Source organism: Merops nubicus, unplaced genomic scaffold (assembly GCF_000691845.1).
Source record: "Merops nubicus isolate BGI_N331 unplaced genomic scaffold, ASM69184v1 scaffold15309, whole genome shotgun sequence".
Lineage (NCBI taxonomy): Eukaryota > Metazoa > Chordata > Aves > Coraciiformes > Meropidae > Merops > Merops nubicus.
In genome coordinates, this window is record NW_008633189.1 from 76,771 (window position 1) to 90,449 (window position 13,679).

General features: G+C 46.8%; 1 protein-coding gene across 1 annotated transcript in view; it reads right to left on the reverse strand.

Moving 5' to 3' along the window:
* LOC103780493 (chromosome unknown open reading frame, human C14orf37) overlaps positions 1-13,679 on the reverse strand; it is a 58,849-nt gene that overhangs the window by 39,915 nt on the left and 5,255 nt on the right. Inside the window, exon 4 of the mRNA XM_008948182.1 lies at positions 975-979. Coding sequence (XP_008946430.1) covers positions 975-979 — 5 coding nt within the window. The remainder of the gene's footprint in view (positions 1-974; positions 980-13,679) is intronic.

The window sequence follows — 13,679 nt, forward strand, 5'->3', positions numbered from 1 at the left end:
TTGGGGAAGCTATTTAGTTGGTGGCTATCTGACTTGAATTCACTGGGAGGTACTGGCCTCCCTCCTTTGGCCTCTACTTTAGATTGGAATACCTAGAGCAATCAGTGCACGTCACAAAACCACAGCATTCCCTGCCCTGTGAAGAGGCTTTTCCTTCTCTTCTAAGTCAAGGACTTGCTTTAAAACACTGCATGTTTTTTCCAGCTCACTGGACAAGACAATCCCACCCACCCCCTCTCGACTCTCGCCCTCCGTGTCATACAAATGAGCTGCTGCTTGAATTTAGCTGTGTCATCCTGGCTTTCAGGAGCTGGAGAGATCATTCCTGCAGAAAATTATACCATGCAGAGCATCTAATGGAGCTTACAAGGATGTAGTTAGCCCCTTAAATTCCCATTACGTTTTATAGGTAGTTTCTATCTTATAATGTGCCCCTCATTTCAAATCAACATAAGAATTTTCTCTATCAAACTGTATGTTTTCATACAAAATGCACAACTTCTGTGAACCTGAAAAGGGCACCTGGAGAGTGCTTGCAGGAAACCTGCAAAGGCAAGTTAATGTAGGTCTTTTGCCTCTGCTGACACAGCAGAGCTATAAACATTTCCAAATTTCAGTAGCAAAGGCACTAAACAGCTAGGACATCAGAGAGGAGGAACACGAACAGAAGTATCCCCTAGATGGATTGGGTGCACAAGCAGCCAAGACAAAAGAGGGATCAGATTTTTATCTCTGAAAAACTAGCTTTGGACAAAGTTTTTAGAAGCTTCTTGATATTTTAGCAAGCCAAAGCAAAGACACGTGCCAGGATATAATTCTGAAGCAGCAGATAGCCATGTCTGTACCTCCAAGGTCTCGCAGGCAGCCAAGCTGAACACCCAAATTGAAAGTGCCGAGGCCACTTATCACACCTGATCATTACCAAGCTACAGCAATCATCATGCAGCCACAGCAGAAAGATGTGAATCATGTACTCCCTCTAGCACAAATGCTGCGAGGGGAAAAGAAAAGGCTCCAAACTTGTTTCCCTCTCCTCTCTAGCTCATTCCAAGCTTTTGAAAGCCCCATCCCCAACTGCCAATGGCTTGCCTTGCTGCAAGGTGCAGTGCAGAGCACCACTTGGTGGTCAGAGGGAGGAATCTACACCTCTAAATATATCACAGGCTTCACAAATGTTGGATTTCAGAAGCAGAGACACAACAGGAGCTGGGCAGCCATGGGCAGGCTGTGCAGAACTCTCAGTGGTCTCATGAGATGGAAAATGGAAGTGAGCATCACAGAGCTGAACATCAAGCTGGAGATTTGTGATTCACACAAGAGCCTTTTATAAAAATCATGGTTTTCCTCCAGAATTGGCAATCCTTGGCCTTTCATAGGCCTCCACAGCAGCTTGAGAGAAAAGAAACAAAAGAGACTGAAAGTAGCAAGGACTGGTAGTGCAAAGCTCAGCAGATCAGAAGGCATTCATGTTTCCACGTGCATCTGCACCCCATGGTGAACTGTTTTGTGTATCCTAGAAACATTTAGGTTGGAAAAGACCTTAAGATCAAGTCCAACTGTTAACCCAGCACTGACAGGTCACCACTAACCCATATCCCTCAGCACCACATCCACATGCCTTTTAAATCCCTCAGGGATGGGGACTCCACGACTGCCCTGGGCAGCCTGGGACAGGCCTGGACAATCTTTTCAGGGAAGACAGTTCATGTCCAACCTCAGCCTCCCCCTGCACAACTTGAAGAGACCAGCACCCATCTCACTCCAGCCTCCTTTCAAGGAGTTGTTGAGAGACAGAAGGTCTCACCTGAGCCTCCTTTTCTCCAGGTTCAACAATCCCCCAGTTCCCTCAAACTATAAATACTCTTCATTTTTGGTCAAAGTTCATATTACAAACAAAGAGAAAAAGGTGACAAAATGCTCGTGCCTTATGATCAAGGCACTAGTCTCTAACCAGAAAAAAAAAAAAGGCAAGTCTAAAATTTTCTTGGCCGTGGACATGACTCCAAACCAGGCATTCACCTCAAACCCAGCTGGAGGAACACCTCTGAACATTAGACAGTGGCCAAAGTGCCCCTTGCTCACTGAAGCGGACAGGTCCACAGCACCTATAGCAGTTTCTGCTGGGAGCCACCCTTGCTCTATAGATCTCCACATGTTACATGTAAGCTAAGATTGTTATCCTCTTTGCATGCACCAAATCCTGGCACTTGCTTGTGAAGTGCTACGTGGACCTTCCAAGGAGGAATGCTCTCCTCTCCACTGGCATCAGGAGTCTTTAGCACTGAAACACAGTCCGAGCAGACATCCACATTTGCCACTGCAGTCAGAGCAACACAAGAGTAATCCAGAGAAGATAAGGTCCCACCTCCAAGAGTGAAGAAATCCAAAATCTGCCACTCTTTAACAGACTAAATACACATTATTTTCGGTAAAGTAGGCACTGCTTGCCTTCCTTGAATCAGGAAAGCAAAAAAAAAAAACCCAGAAACTTAACAGCTCCCTGCTGTGAAAACAGTACAACCCTTGGGTTGTACATGGAAGCAGCAAAAAGAAGAATGACATTCCCAGTTCACATGTCAAGGATTCTAGTTTTGAAAGACTTGACAGTCCTGTAATAGGCAATCAAATTTTCAGGTTTGGAGACGCTACAGAGGAGCACAGAGGAAAAAAAAAGAGTTTTAGACAAAATAAAATTTTTGTGGAGTTTTTGAGGGTTCCCAGCTTTATTATTAGTCACCAGAAACTGCAATGATTGGGCTTTATCATGGGACTCCATAATGATCCATCACCAACATATGGAAATGTTGGGGTGGTGGTTGGACTTCATGACCCTAGAGGTCCTTCCCAGCCATAGTGATTCTGTGATTGGTGACATCCATAGGATTTGATTTGCTATCTCACTGTGGCAAACCTCCCTATGCTTCCTTCAAAAAGAGGTTTGCCACTACAAAACTCTACATATCCAAAATGCCTTTTGTGGCTCCGCAGAAATGAGACCACATCTCCTTTGTGATGCATCTCCCTGACCCAGAAGGAACCCACCATCAGCAGCCTGAAGCAGCTGGACAAGAGCCAGCATCCCACAAGTGAAACTCTCAGCCTATGCTGGCTGCAGAGCCCTCACAGATCAACTGCACAGAGGAACCTTGGCCCCTATGGGTGGTCCCACGCTGCAGAGAAGAGGATTACAGGTCCAGCTCTTCCTTCTGGCAACTCAAAGTGAGGAAAGGAGTTTTTGCTGTAATGTCTTGTAACAAGCTAGAGCTGAAGCCACTGTTGTCATAACCTCGCTGAAGGCAACACAGTTAGATCAGGGCCTCTGGTTTCAGCTGAAGAAACCTTCACTGAAGCAGGATGTTTCTATCTTTAGGTGTTTTCTATTAATGATTGCAAATGCTTTTTAGTCCTCAGAAAATTCAAGAAACCATCATCTGTCAGATTCAGTGTGCAGGAGAAATATCTTGCTGTGCCCTGAGCAGCAAGGTGATAAATTCACTTACAGTCACAAACTAAAAAAAAAAAAAAACCAAACCCAACCACCCAAACTGCAAAGGATGTTGCAGGACAGAACCTGGAGTCCTCATTTTCCCTGTCCTTTTCCTTCTCAGCCTCCCCCACATCGAGCTCAGAGGACAATGATGTCTAGACAGCATCATTATGCTTCATGACAGTCTAAGCTGTCATTTCATACGGCACCCAGTGCTGTGGGTCCTGAGCACCCAGGAGCACCTGATGAGTGCCAGGTAAGCTATGATTAACCAGCAGCCAACACTAATTGGTTTCCAGCAGTGAGCCTGCTCTTTGCATGACTTCATGGAGACATAGCATGCCAAGACCTCTCCTGCACAAGCACAGAGCAAGGGCTCCAGAGAGTGCAGACCTAGCAGTTACCTGCATAACGTGCCCACCAGTTAAAGGAGAGAGCTATGGGACACCCACCCACGCTGTGATAGGGGAAGCTTGGGCTCACACACTATTGAGCAAAACTCTACTTTTCAAGAAGTTTTAGCTGGCCAAAATGGAGCAGAGGTCTCAGGGTCTGCTTTGGTCTCTGCAACAGCCGCACGGACACCAAACTAGCCACCTAAGAGGTATCACAGTGCTCCTGCTTTGGTAAGGTTTTGGTCAAAGTTATTCCTCTTCCCTCCATCTACAAGTCTAGTCATGCAACAGAGCAAGGGGATTCTTCAGTCACAGAATCACAGAATGTTAGGGGTTGGAAGGGACCTCTGGAGATGATCGAGTCCAACTCCCCTGCCAGAGCAGAACCATCTAGTCTAGGGCAGGTCACACAGGAACGCATCCAGACAGGTCTGAAAAGTCTCCAAGGTAGGAGACTCCACAAGGTTCCTGGGGAGCCTGTTCCAGTGCTCTGTAACCCTGACAGTAAAGAAGTTCGTCCTCATGTTGAGGTGGAACTTCCTGTGCTACAGCTTATGTCCACTGGCCCTCAGCCTATTGCAGGGTACAAGTGAAAACAGGTTGCCCCTTTCTTCTTGACACTCAGCCCTCATATATTTATACACATGAATTAGACCCCCCCTTAATCTTCTCTTCTCCAGACTAAGCAGCCCCAGGTCTCTCAGCCTCTCCTCATAGGGCAGGTGTTTCTGTTCCCCACTCATCCTCGTAGCCCTTCACTGGACTCTCTCCAGTAGATCGCTGTCCCTCTTGAAATGGGGAGCCCAGAACTGGACACAATACTCTAGGTGAGGTCTCACCAGGGCAGAGCAGAGGGGGAGCAGGACCTCCCTTGTCCTGCTGCATACACTTTTCTTAATGCACTCCAGGATCCCATTGGCTCTCCTGGCCACAAGGGCACACTGCTGTCCATGGACAACTTGTTGTCCACCAGGACTCCAAGGTCCCTCTCCACAGAGCTGCTCTCTAGCAGATCTCCTCCTAACCTGTACTGGTGCATTTTATTACTCCTGCCCAGGTGCAGGACTCTTCACTTATTCTTGTTGAACCTCGTTAGGTTCCACTTGGCCCAGCTCTCCAGTCTGTTCAAATCTCACTGAATGACTACACAGCCTCCAGCTGTATCAGCCAAACCTCCCAGTTCCATGTCCTCAGCAAACTTGCTGAGCAGACACTCTATACCATCATCAAGTGTTAAATTACAGACTTCTAAAGGCTGGACAGAGCAAGCTAGAGGAGCATTCATGTACTAAGATGTGCCCCCACTACAACTCTTCAGTGGTATGAAATGTGGAACGGTGTGAAATCACTCCCACCCTCTCCTAGAGGTGGTGCAGCAGGGTGAGGAGGGTAGCACCCATTTCACAGGTGAGCCATGCACCTAAACTAAGGAGATGGTTTCCTTTCCTCCTGTGTGTTTCAGAGCCCCTCACAGGACAAACGGGCAGGAGGGGCAGATTGAAGTGTCTTGTCCACCACACACACCACAGCTGATCTTCTTCCACTTCACACCCACACAGCAGCATTGAGCCTTGTTCACTCACAAGCACATACAGCTGAGGAAGCACAAGAGTCTAAATAACAACAGGATTAGGGATGGGGGTCTATAACTACCTTCTCTTGCCAGAACAGGAGGAAAAGGCATTAAGAAGTCTCTTCTAAATGCTTCCTTCCAGTGAGGATCATCTTCTGCATTGTTTTTATGATCATAGTTAACGGCCAACTATGGAAGGTCCTTCTAGGACAACTCTCCTTTATTATTAATCTGCTGCTTTCACATGATCAGCAATAATGTCACCATCCAATGTCTCCAAATTACTGCCAAGAACAATCACTTGTGACAATGTGGAAGGAGACAGCTGTTAGGAACATAGATAGGCTCTGATCACGTGCAGCTTTCTGGACAGAGTAATATACCATGGTGGAGTCAGATACCCAAGCAAGCAGTGGGCACAGAAGCTATGCAAAATCATCAGGGTTAAACCCCACACTGATGAGTTCAGGTAAACCCAGCCACGTTCACTGCAAAGCTCTCTGGGGGATTTGTAGATGGTGCTGCATGAGTGTAGTCTTAAATGCTTTGCTCTGGAAGGGGAGACAAATTGAGGATGGTCTGTCATGGCAAGTGTCACCATCTAGCCTAAGAGAGAGACTGTTGGGAAGAACAGCTGTGGGGTGGGATCCTAGCACACAAAGCAAGATAAACTACCTAACCCTACCCATATAAGTTTCAAGAGAAGAGGAAATCACACGTCCAAAGATTTTCTGTAACAGAAAAAAACTCCCTGCCACATCTAGGAGAGGGAACATCTCCCTGGCAGTAGAGCTGAGCTTATGTTTGAGCTGCAGAAAGTCTTCAGCCTCTGTTTGTCAAAGCCCAAGCACTGCAGAAGCTGCTTCCCAGCCGAGGGCTCTTCAACACTGCAAAGACAGTACAAGGAGAGATTTGGATTCTGATCCTAACCTACTTCCCCCCCCTGCCCAAATCTGAGGGGATTCACACTTGCTTTTTCAGTCCTGGCTCATCGCTCGTCACAGGGGATCCGAGGCACAGAAGAGCTTTAGAGGAAAAAAAAAAAAAAAAGGCAAAATATATTCCAGCAGGGACCACGGATCTGCTTCTGTATTAAAATCAGAAACAATCATTCCTAAGAGCTGCATTTCCAGCAGCATTCACCACAAAATTGCTTTCACACTGAGCCAGGCTAGAGTTGGTTTAGCAACACAAGGCTATTTTAAAGGGGGAAAAAAACAGAATGCTGCAGAATACACAGTATGAACTGTAACAAGTTTGCTCCCTAATTTGCTGCAGAACAGCCCTTCTGACCAGAAGGGTCAACATGCAGTTGTTGAATGAATCAGTGTAAAAACCAAGGAAGAAGTGATTTATCAGGTAAGGGTGTTCAAATCAGTCCAGATTTAACCAACCATGATCTGTAACAGGACAGGGCTGAACAAGACAGATGAAGGCAGATACAGAGTTTACTCCTCCCAACAAAATGCTTTCACATGAAAAGGGCTGTGGCCATGGCACTTTATTCCAATCACAAAAAAAAAAAAAAAGCCACAGTAGAGATGTTAATCCCCTTTTGTCCTGCAAAAAGCTTGTGTGAAGCGAGTTTGATGGTGTCTCTTCAGAAGTATCCAATTCAACCACACTGCCTGGGAAAGGAATGACCAACAGCCCAATAGTTAGGAAAACATTTGATTTAAGCTTCATTTTCTAGACAAACACAGCACTGATCCATCACAGATGACATAGATTAGGAGGGGGATCTGTTATTATGGGCAACAGTCTCCAGGGTACTGAGATTTTAGCTCAAGTCCTATCAGGTGCCAGAAGGGAAGATGACTGCAAGCCCACCCAGCTCTCTTCGGTCAGAGCTCATGCCTCTAAATCCTTGATCACCCTCCCACAGCCTGCACTGTCCTTTGTCAAGGGTAGTGCTTCTCCTCAGGATATTTTAATGGAGAGGTTCAGAATAACACTGCTGTCCTGTCCTTGCACCCACATGGCCTGAAATGTTGATGTCAGCCAGGTGGAAACACACCAGGAGGTCTCCCACCACCACTGTTTAAAGACAGCTTGTTATTAAAAATACAAGCCTATGACTTCCCAGAAAACAAGGTAAGAAGCCAGGTCTGTAGTCACTGCATCCTGTGTTGGATCTACAAGAGGAACAGCATCCCACCTGCACAGGGTGGGAAGCAGAAATGAAAGATCTAACTAAATCTGCAGGGTGGTTTGCCTTGGTCCTGGAGCCCAAAGCTCCCCAGAAAAGCACTAAGAGCAACACTGTCCCCTACAGGCTGAGGGACCCCAGGCACCAGTGGCTCTGCAGGACATTCCTTGTAGAGCCTTCAGAAGAAGCTGCCACATACCTGCTCCTCTGAACCCACCTCCTTAACCCTGCAAGGGTGAACTGTTTAATCCCCAAACAGAAACAAAAGCTCATTAAGAAACTTTCACCCCCACAGCCCAATTACCTCTCAATAGCAACTGTTGGGAGGGGGCTGTTGGTTTTGTTTAAACTTGAAGCTAAGCATGGGGAAAGCTTCAACTTTAAAGTGATATTTAAGCAAACTCTAATTTGGCAGAGAAATGAGAAGTTGGATACAATTAAAAATTCAAGCACAGCCTGGACAGAACAGCCAGGGTGGGTTAGACTTAGAAATGTCATCTAAGCTGCTGGAGGCAAAGAAGTGCCAGAACACCACAAAGAACAAAAAGTTACTTAGAGAAGTTTAATTCCTCTCAAAACCCAGGAGTACAGCAGCTGTGCAGCTCACCTCCACCCAGAGAGCAGCTGGACAGGCACATGCCACTTCCTAGACTTTGGGGAAAAATATGTAATGATGCTTTAAACCACTCAGGACCAAGGTGGATGAGGCTTTGAGCAAATTGCTGTAGTGGGAGGTGTCACTGCCCCTAGCAGGGGAGTCAGAACTAGATCATCTTTAAGGTCCCTTCCAACCCAAACCATTCTATAATTTCTAGAGATTCTTGGAGGAGTTGCTGTTGGAGACCATAAATCATGGCAGGTATGGTACCTGAAAGATTAGACTGCTGAATTACAATGTCTGGCATCTTCAGCCCTTTGAGTGATCATGGAGTTGGAGTTTTGTCAGAGCTGCCAGCACATCCAGAGCAGGGCAGGACAGCCAGACCATGTCCTGTGTTAGTAACTCATTCCTTGTAGAGAGCCTTTAGGTAGCCTAGCACCCTCTTAGCCCTTCATCCCCAAGTTCCCAACTCATTAAGGGCTTGGTCCACACCCCTCCTTCCTCAACCCTGAGATGGATTTCATGAAACAAGTCACCACCAGCCAACAGCAGGTAGAGGAGAAGCAAAGATTTTTCTCTTTGGTCAAATATTTTCAGAAATAAACCTTGGTTTTGATGCAAACTTGTCACACTTTTTTCCTTTTAGTTTTCTGCTACAAAGGAGGAGAGTCAGGGATGAACTACCCTGTCCTTGTGAAGAACATGAAGGTCAACCTAGACCACAGGGACAGCAGTTCCCAGATCAGTGGTAGCAATAAACTGGAAGCAAGACAAAAGTGTGTACCAAAAACATTTAATAATTCATTTCACATGTCCTTTGTTTGAAATCTTCTGTTCCTTGCCAATTTAGCTGATATCCAAAGAGCTGGTGAGGAATTACATTAGCCCAGCATGGTTAACTAGCCTGATAAGTGCCTGTCTTATTTACACCCCTGCAACCTCATTTAAATTTTTAATGGGGTTGCAGAGATTTAATGAGGCAAGTCTTAATCCATATAGTCAGGGTCCAAATAGTAATCCCAGTAAGACTTTATTTCCAGTAAAAATACAAAATACTCTTCACATCCAAAACCAAAAAGGCTCCTTGTACTGTGACAGCTCAGAAGAAAAATGTAAGTAGAGTTTGAAGGGTGTTTTATAGAAGTCATGTAAATGGCTACAAGTTCTGATGTATTTTTTGACAAAATGTAACAACTGCCTTCACTTCTGAAGTGTGACACAGCTTAGATGACTGGGTACAAGAAAAACCAAGATGCAGGGGAAATAGGTACAGACTGAGGAGGACTAGGAGAGCTCTTTGCACTGAAAATGGTTAAGCTATGGTTTCCTTGGGAGGGAAACTTGAGTATGCAGCTCAGCAAAACACAATAAGAACAGTTCATACCCAAACACAAGTATCACTACCCTGTGAAGGTCAGGAAGTCTACAGCTCTGCACTGGCACTGCTCTGGAACAGCCTTTATCCCAGAAGACTAATCACATGCAGTGAAGCCCACAGCTGAGGTGCCCCATGACTGCAGGACACTGGATTTGCTGATCAAGGCCAGTGCCAGCCTTGTTTCAGCACCACCCAGGGGCTTCTCCACAGCCCCTGCTGCTTTAGGTGGGGACATACCAGGGTAGTGGAGAGGGCACTGTGCTGTCCTAGGCCACAGGCACCTGATGCTGCCTTTCCAACCCCTGGATTACCCCTCCACCCTAGTGATCAGGATTTTGCCAGCAGCCTGTTGAGAGCCAGCTCAATTAACCAGGAACACTTCACATTCAAGAGCTACATGGATAAGCTCTCCCTCTAGAGCAGCTGAGTTTAAGTTGCCCCTTTTCACAGAGCTATTGACTGTTCCTGACACCATACAACAGGCAGAACATCTCCTGCTTTTATAAAAGCTCTAAGCCCCCTCCACAACAGCTGAACTGTGTAACCAGCTCACCCCCAGCAACAAAAGCTTGAAGCAAGCCTAGGTGACTGAACAGAAACCAGCCTTAAGGCTTACACACAGAGCCATTGTGGATTTGGGGAGACAAGAGGTACATAAAATAGGATAGATGCATCAGAAAAACTGAGACAACATTTTCTAGTTATCTTCAAAACACATACAAGAGCAGCAAGAGCCAGAATATTATTTGTGATCTATTTGAGATGGAGGAGAGAACAAGTAAACATTCTCCAAATCAAGGTGACATTTATTGAGCTGCAAGGAGTGGGTAGCATTGAGAAATTGTTTTCCTGATGAGCTTGGATGCAGCAAGGGCAGTGCACGAGGACTGAAGCTGAAGGGCTTCTATGGACTTGTGGGTTGGAACAGGTACCTCAAGAGCCAGCTGTTACTGCTGCATCTGAGCAGCCTTGGAAAGTAACAGTGGCACCCAGCTCACAGGTTGGACAAGGTTATTCTTAGCATGGTCTCATGAATGCTGAGCCAGCTTTCCACTCTCTAGCCCACATGTCTTGCTCCCCACTCACCATCTCCAGCCATTTCAGCTCAATTTATGCTGTTCAGGCAGGTTGGGGCACACAAAGAAACCAAACCTTGAGGCTGTGGTGACAGATACAGTCCCACCCTCACCAACAGCCACAGGCAATGGTGCTGTAAGCTGCTCACACTGAACTGCCTTGTGACCCAGGCTGTGATGAGAGAGGCATCACTCTGGCAGCAGATTAGTTCTCTACTGACTGCTGGTTTAGCATTAGCCTGAAGATGACATGACCTTTAAGGTCCTCATAGGAAGTGCACAAGCCCCCCTTCTGCTTAGCCTCAGTGCATCCCTGGATCACATCCCATGTGGAATGGTGATAGGAGATGAAGGAACAGCCAAGAGGAGCTGTTGCTGTGCTCCATCCACGGGGTTTCAACTAAACACAGCAAGGAACTTGCAGAAGAGGAAACATAGCAGGCTACCTGCCACTTTGGAGAGTTATACCTGCCAAATTTAAGGAGTGCATCCATTTCTGCCCACATCTACCATGGACACCATTACAGCAAAGGAACCTAGCCCAAAAGGAACATGCTTCCTTTTAAAGAGCCACTTTTCAGAATGTGCAGGAGTCTTAAACAGTGGTCCTGAGTAGACAAGCTGAACCAGATTATCTGTTGAGGCTCAGAGAAAGCTGCAGTGTTCAGCTTGCTATAGAGACATCCAAATTCTGGGCACAGCAACAAAATATATAATTAAGTCTCCCAGACTAGTAAGCCTCATCCTTTGCTGTGTCCTGTCCCCATATCCTATAATCCTTTTATAGGATTTCTTTGGCTAGGAAGGGCAAGTGGAACCCAGTATCACCACAGTCAAGGTAGGAGGGTATTTGTCACCCAGCTAATCTCTCCAGAGTCCACTACAGAGGAGGATAAGCTCGTCTAGAGACATTCAAAGCACTTCATGTTTGCCTGTGCAATTTCATTTTTAAAACAGTTTTGCATCCCAGTGAGGTAGGTGAATGTACTGATGCAATTAACTTCAGGCAGTTTGGCACAGATGGTCCCCAAGAAAGAGAGCTAGCTGAACAGCAGGGGTTTGTATTTAATGATGAGCCAGGCCCTCAGTGAGACAAGTCAGCAAGAGCCCACTGAAGGCAATGGAGAGCAGCCAAGCTCACTCAGCTCCTCACGCTGCTTCCCCTGGTGAAGGAGGTACAGCCTCCCTGCAAAGGGCCAGGATCCCTCAGCAGGGACTCCAGCATATGGTCCAACAGCAGTGATGCCTGTTCCTCACATGCCCCAGGAGCCTGAGCACCCCGGGCTGCAGCTCAGCATAGCTTTAGAGGAAAGCACTCCCAAAGATACTCTATCTTGCACCATCTAGATAAGCTGAGAACAAGCACACAGAACTGTAGCTTTGGAGAACAGAAAGCAAGCTCCAAATGCCACTCCACCATGAGGATGTGGTATCCCCTAATTGCCATGACATGCAAAAAAAGATTACAAGTAGAGTCACAGATCAAAAGCTTCATTTATGCTTAATTAGCATCCTTGGGCAGAGAGCCTATCTCCAAATGGTATTTGTCCTATTTTACATAAGGTGGATTGGTGAATCCTAACACCAGGAAGAAGTCTGGCTCACTGCACTAAGGTTTAGGCTGATCAGAAGAGATTTAGACCACAAAAGCTGTGCCAGTTGTCAAAACCACACAGCACACCAGATAGCACCTTGTTCCTTGGATGACAGGCACCTGCAGAGCCATACCCCAGAGCCAAGAAACCCACAGCCTCCTAGTTGAGTCATTTAGGAAAGCTGGCCCTAGCAACAGCCCATATTTGTCCTTAGAGCACATTCCAAAGCACAGAAAACAGGCATGAGGTTGCATGAGAGAGCTCAATAGGAACCCAAGAAAGTTGCAGTAGTCCTATATCAGAGCAGAAAGATGGTTTTCTAAATGCCTATGCAGAAAGTCTCATTAAACAGGGAGAGACCAATGCTCAGTTGAAAGTGAAATCCCTCTTATCTTCCTGTGCAGAAAACCAGGCTTTTAAAGGACATCCCAGAGGGCTCAGAAACAGTTTAGCCTCCTGAATAATACCCCTCTTGCTTACCAGAGACCTTGCTTCCCAGCCTAAAATATCAGGTTATCCTCCACATGCCCATCTTGCCCTGCTGCCACTCTCCCACCACCACATCCTTGCATTGCAAGATCTGTGCAACATCCATCCCAGGAAGGGGTGAGGGCAGCAGCTGGAGGCCCAGCGAGCTCATGGCAGGTTTCAAAGCCAGCAGCAAGCCTGACTGAGGGCACAAGCTGCAGCCCCTCCCACATGCAGTGGGGAGGGCTCCCAGCTCCTGCTGCCCTCTAAACTTCACAGGAGAGTTATTGCTTCATGCAGAGAAAAGATGCTGATGAGCTGTTGTCTATGGCATCCCACCTCTAATCAGAAGAAAAATACCATCTGGCATGCCACACCTGGAGGGCTGCCAGCCTTTGCAGTAAAATATGAAGGGAAGAGAAGGTCAAGATAAAGGAAGGGGAGCAAGACAGGCAGAAAGATTAATCCCTGCCAGGTGGTGCCAGCCCAGACAGGAGTACAAAACTGGATGGAGGAGCGAGCAGAGAAGAGTTTAAGGAGGAGAAAGAACAGGAAGCATAAGTGAAACAATTCTTTGCAAAAATCATGGGTGAGCTGAAGAGATAAGAAATCCGAGCTTGCAAACCAACTCCAGAGTAGGATCTCCTTGACCTAAACCTCTCTTGATGGGCATTTGCTCAGGTGGAGTTCACACCACTGGGTTTTAACTGCTTGAAGTAAGACAGGGAGCAGAGGCTCCAAGACTGGCAGTGAGCAAAAGCAGTTTAAGAGAAGGGAGCCTGGAGAGTGAGGCAAGACTGGAAGAGCCAGTGCTGGGACAGCTGGAAGATGATCTCACAGGGGCTGCACCCTTTGCCTCTGCCAGCAGGGTCACATACTTAGTGTAAACAGGGCACCAGTTGACCTGGCAAGGTTCCATCCAGCTGGGCACTGAGGTAGCCAGCTCCTGCTCACAAT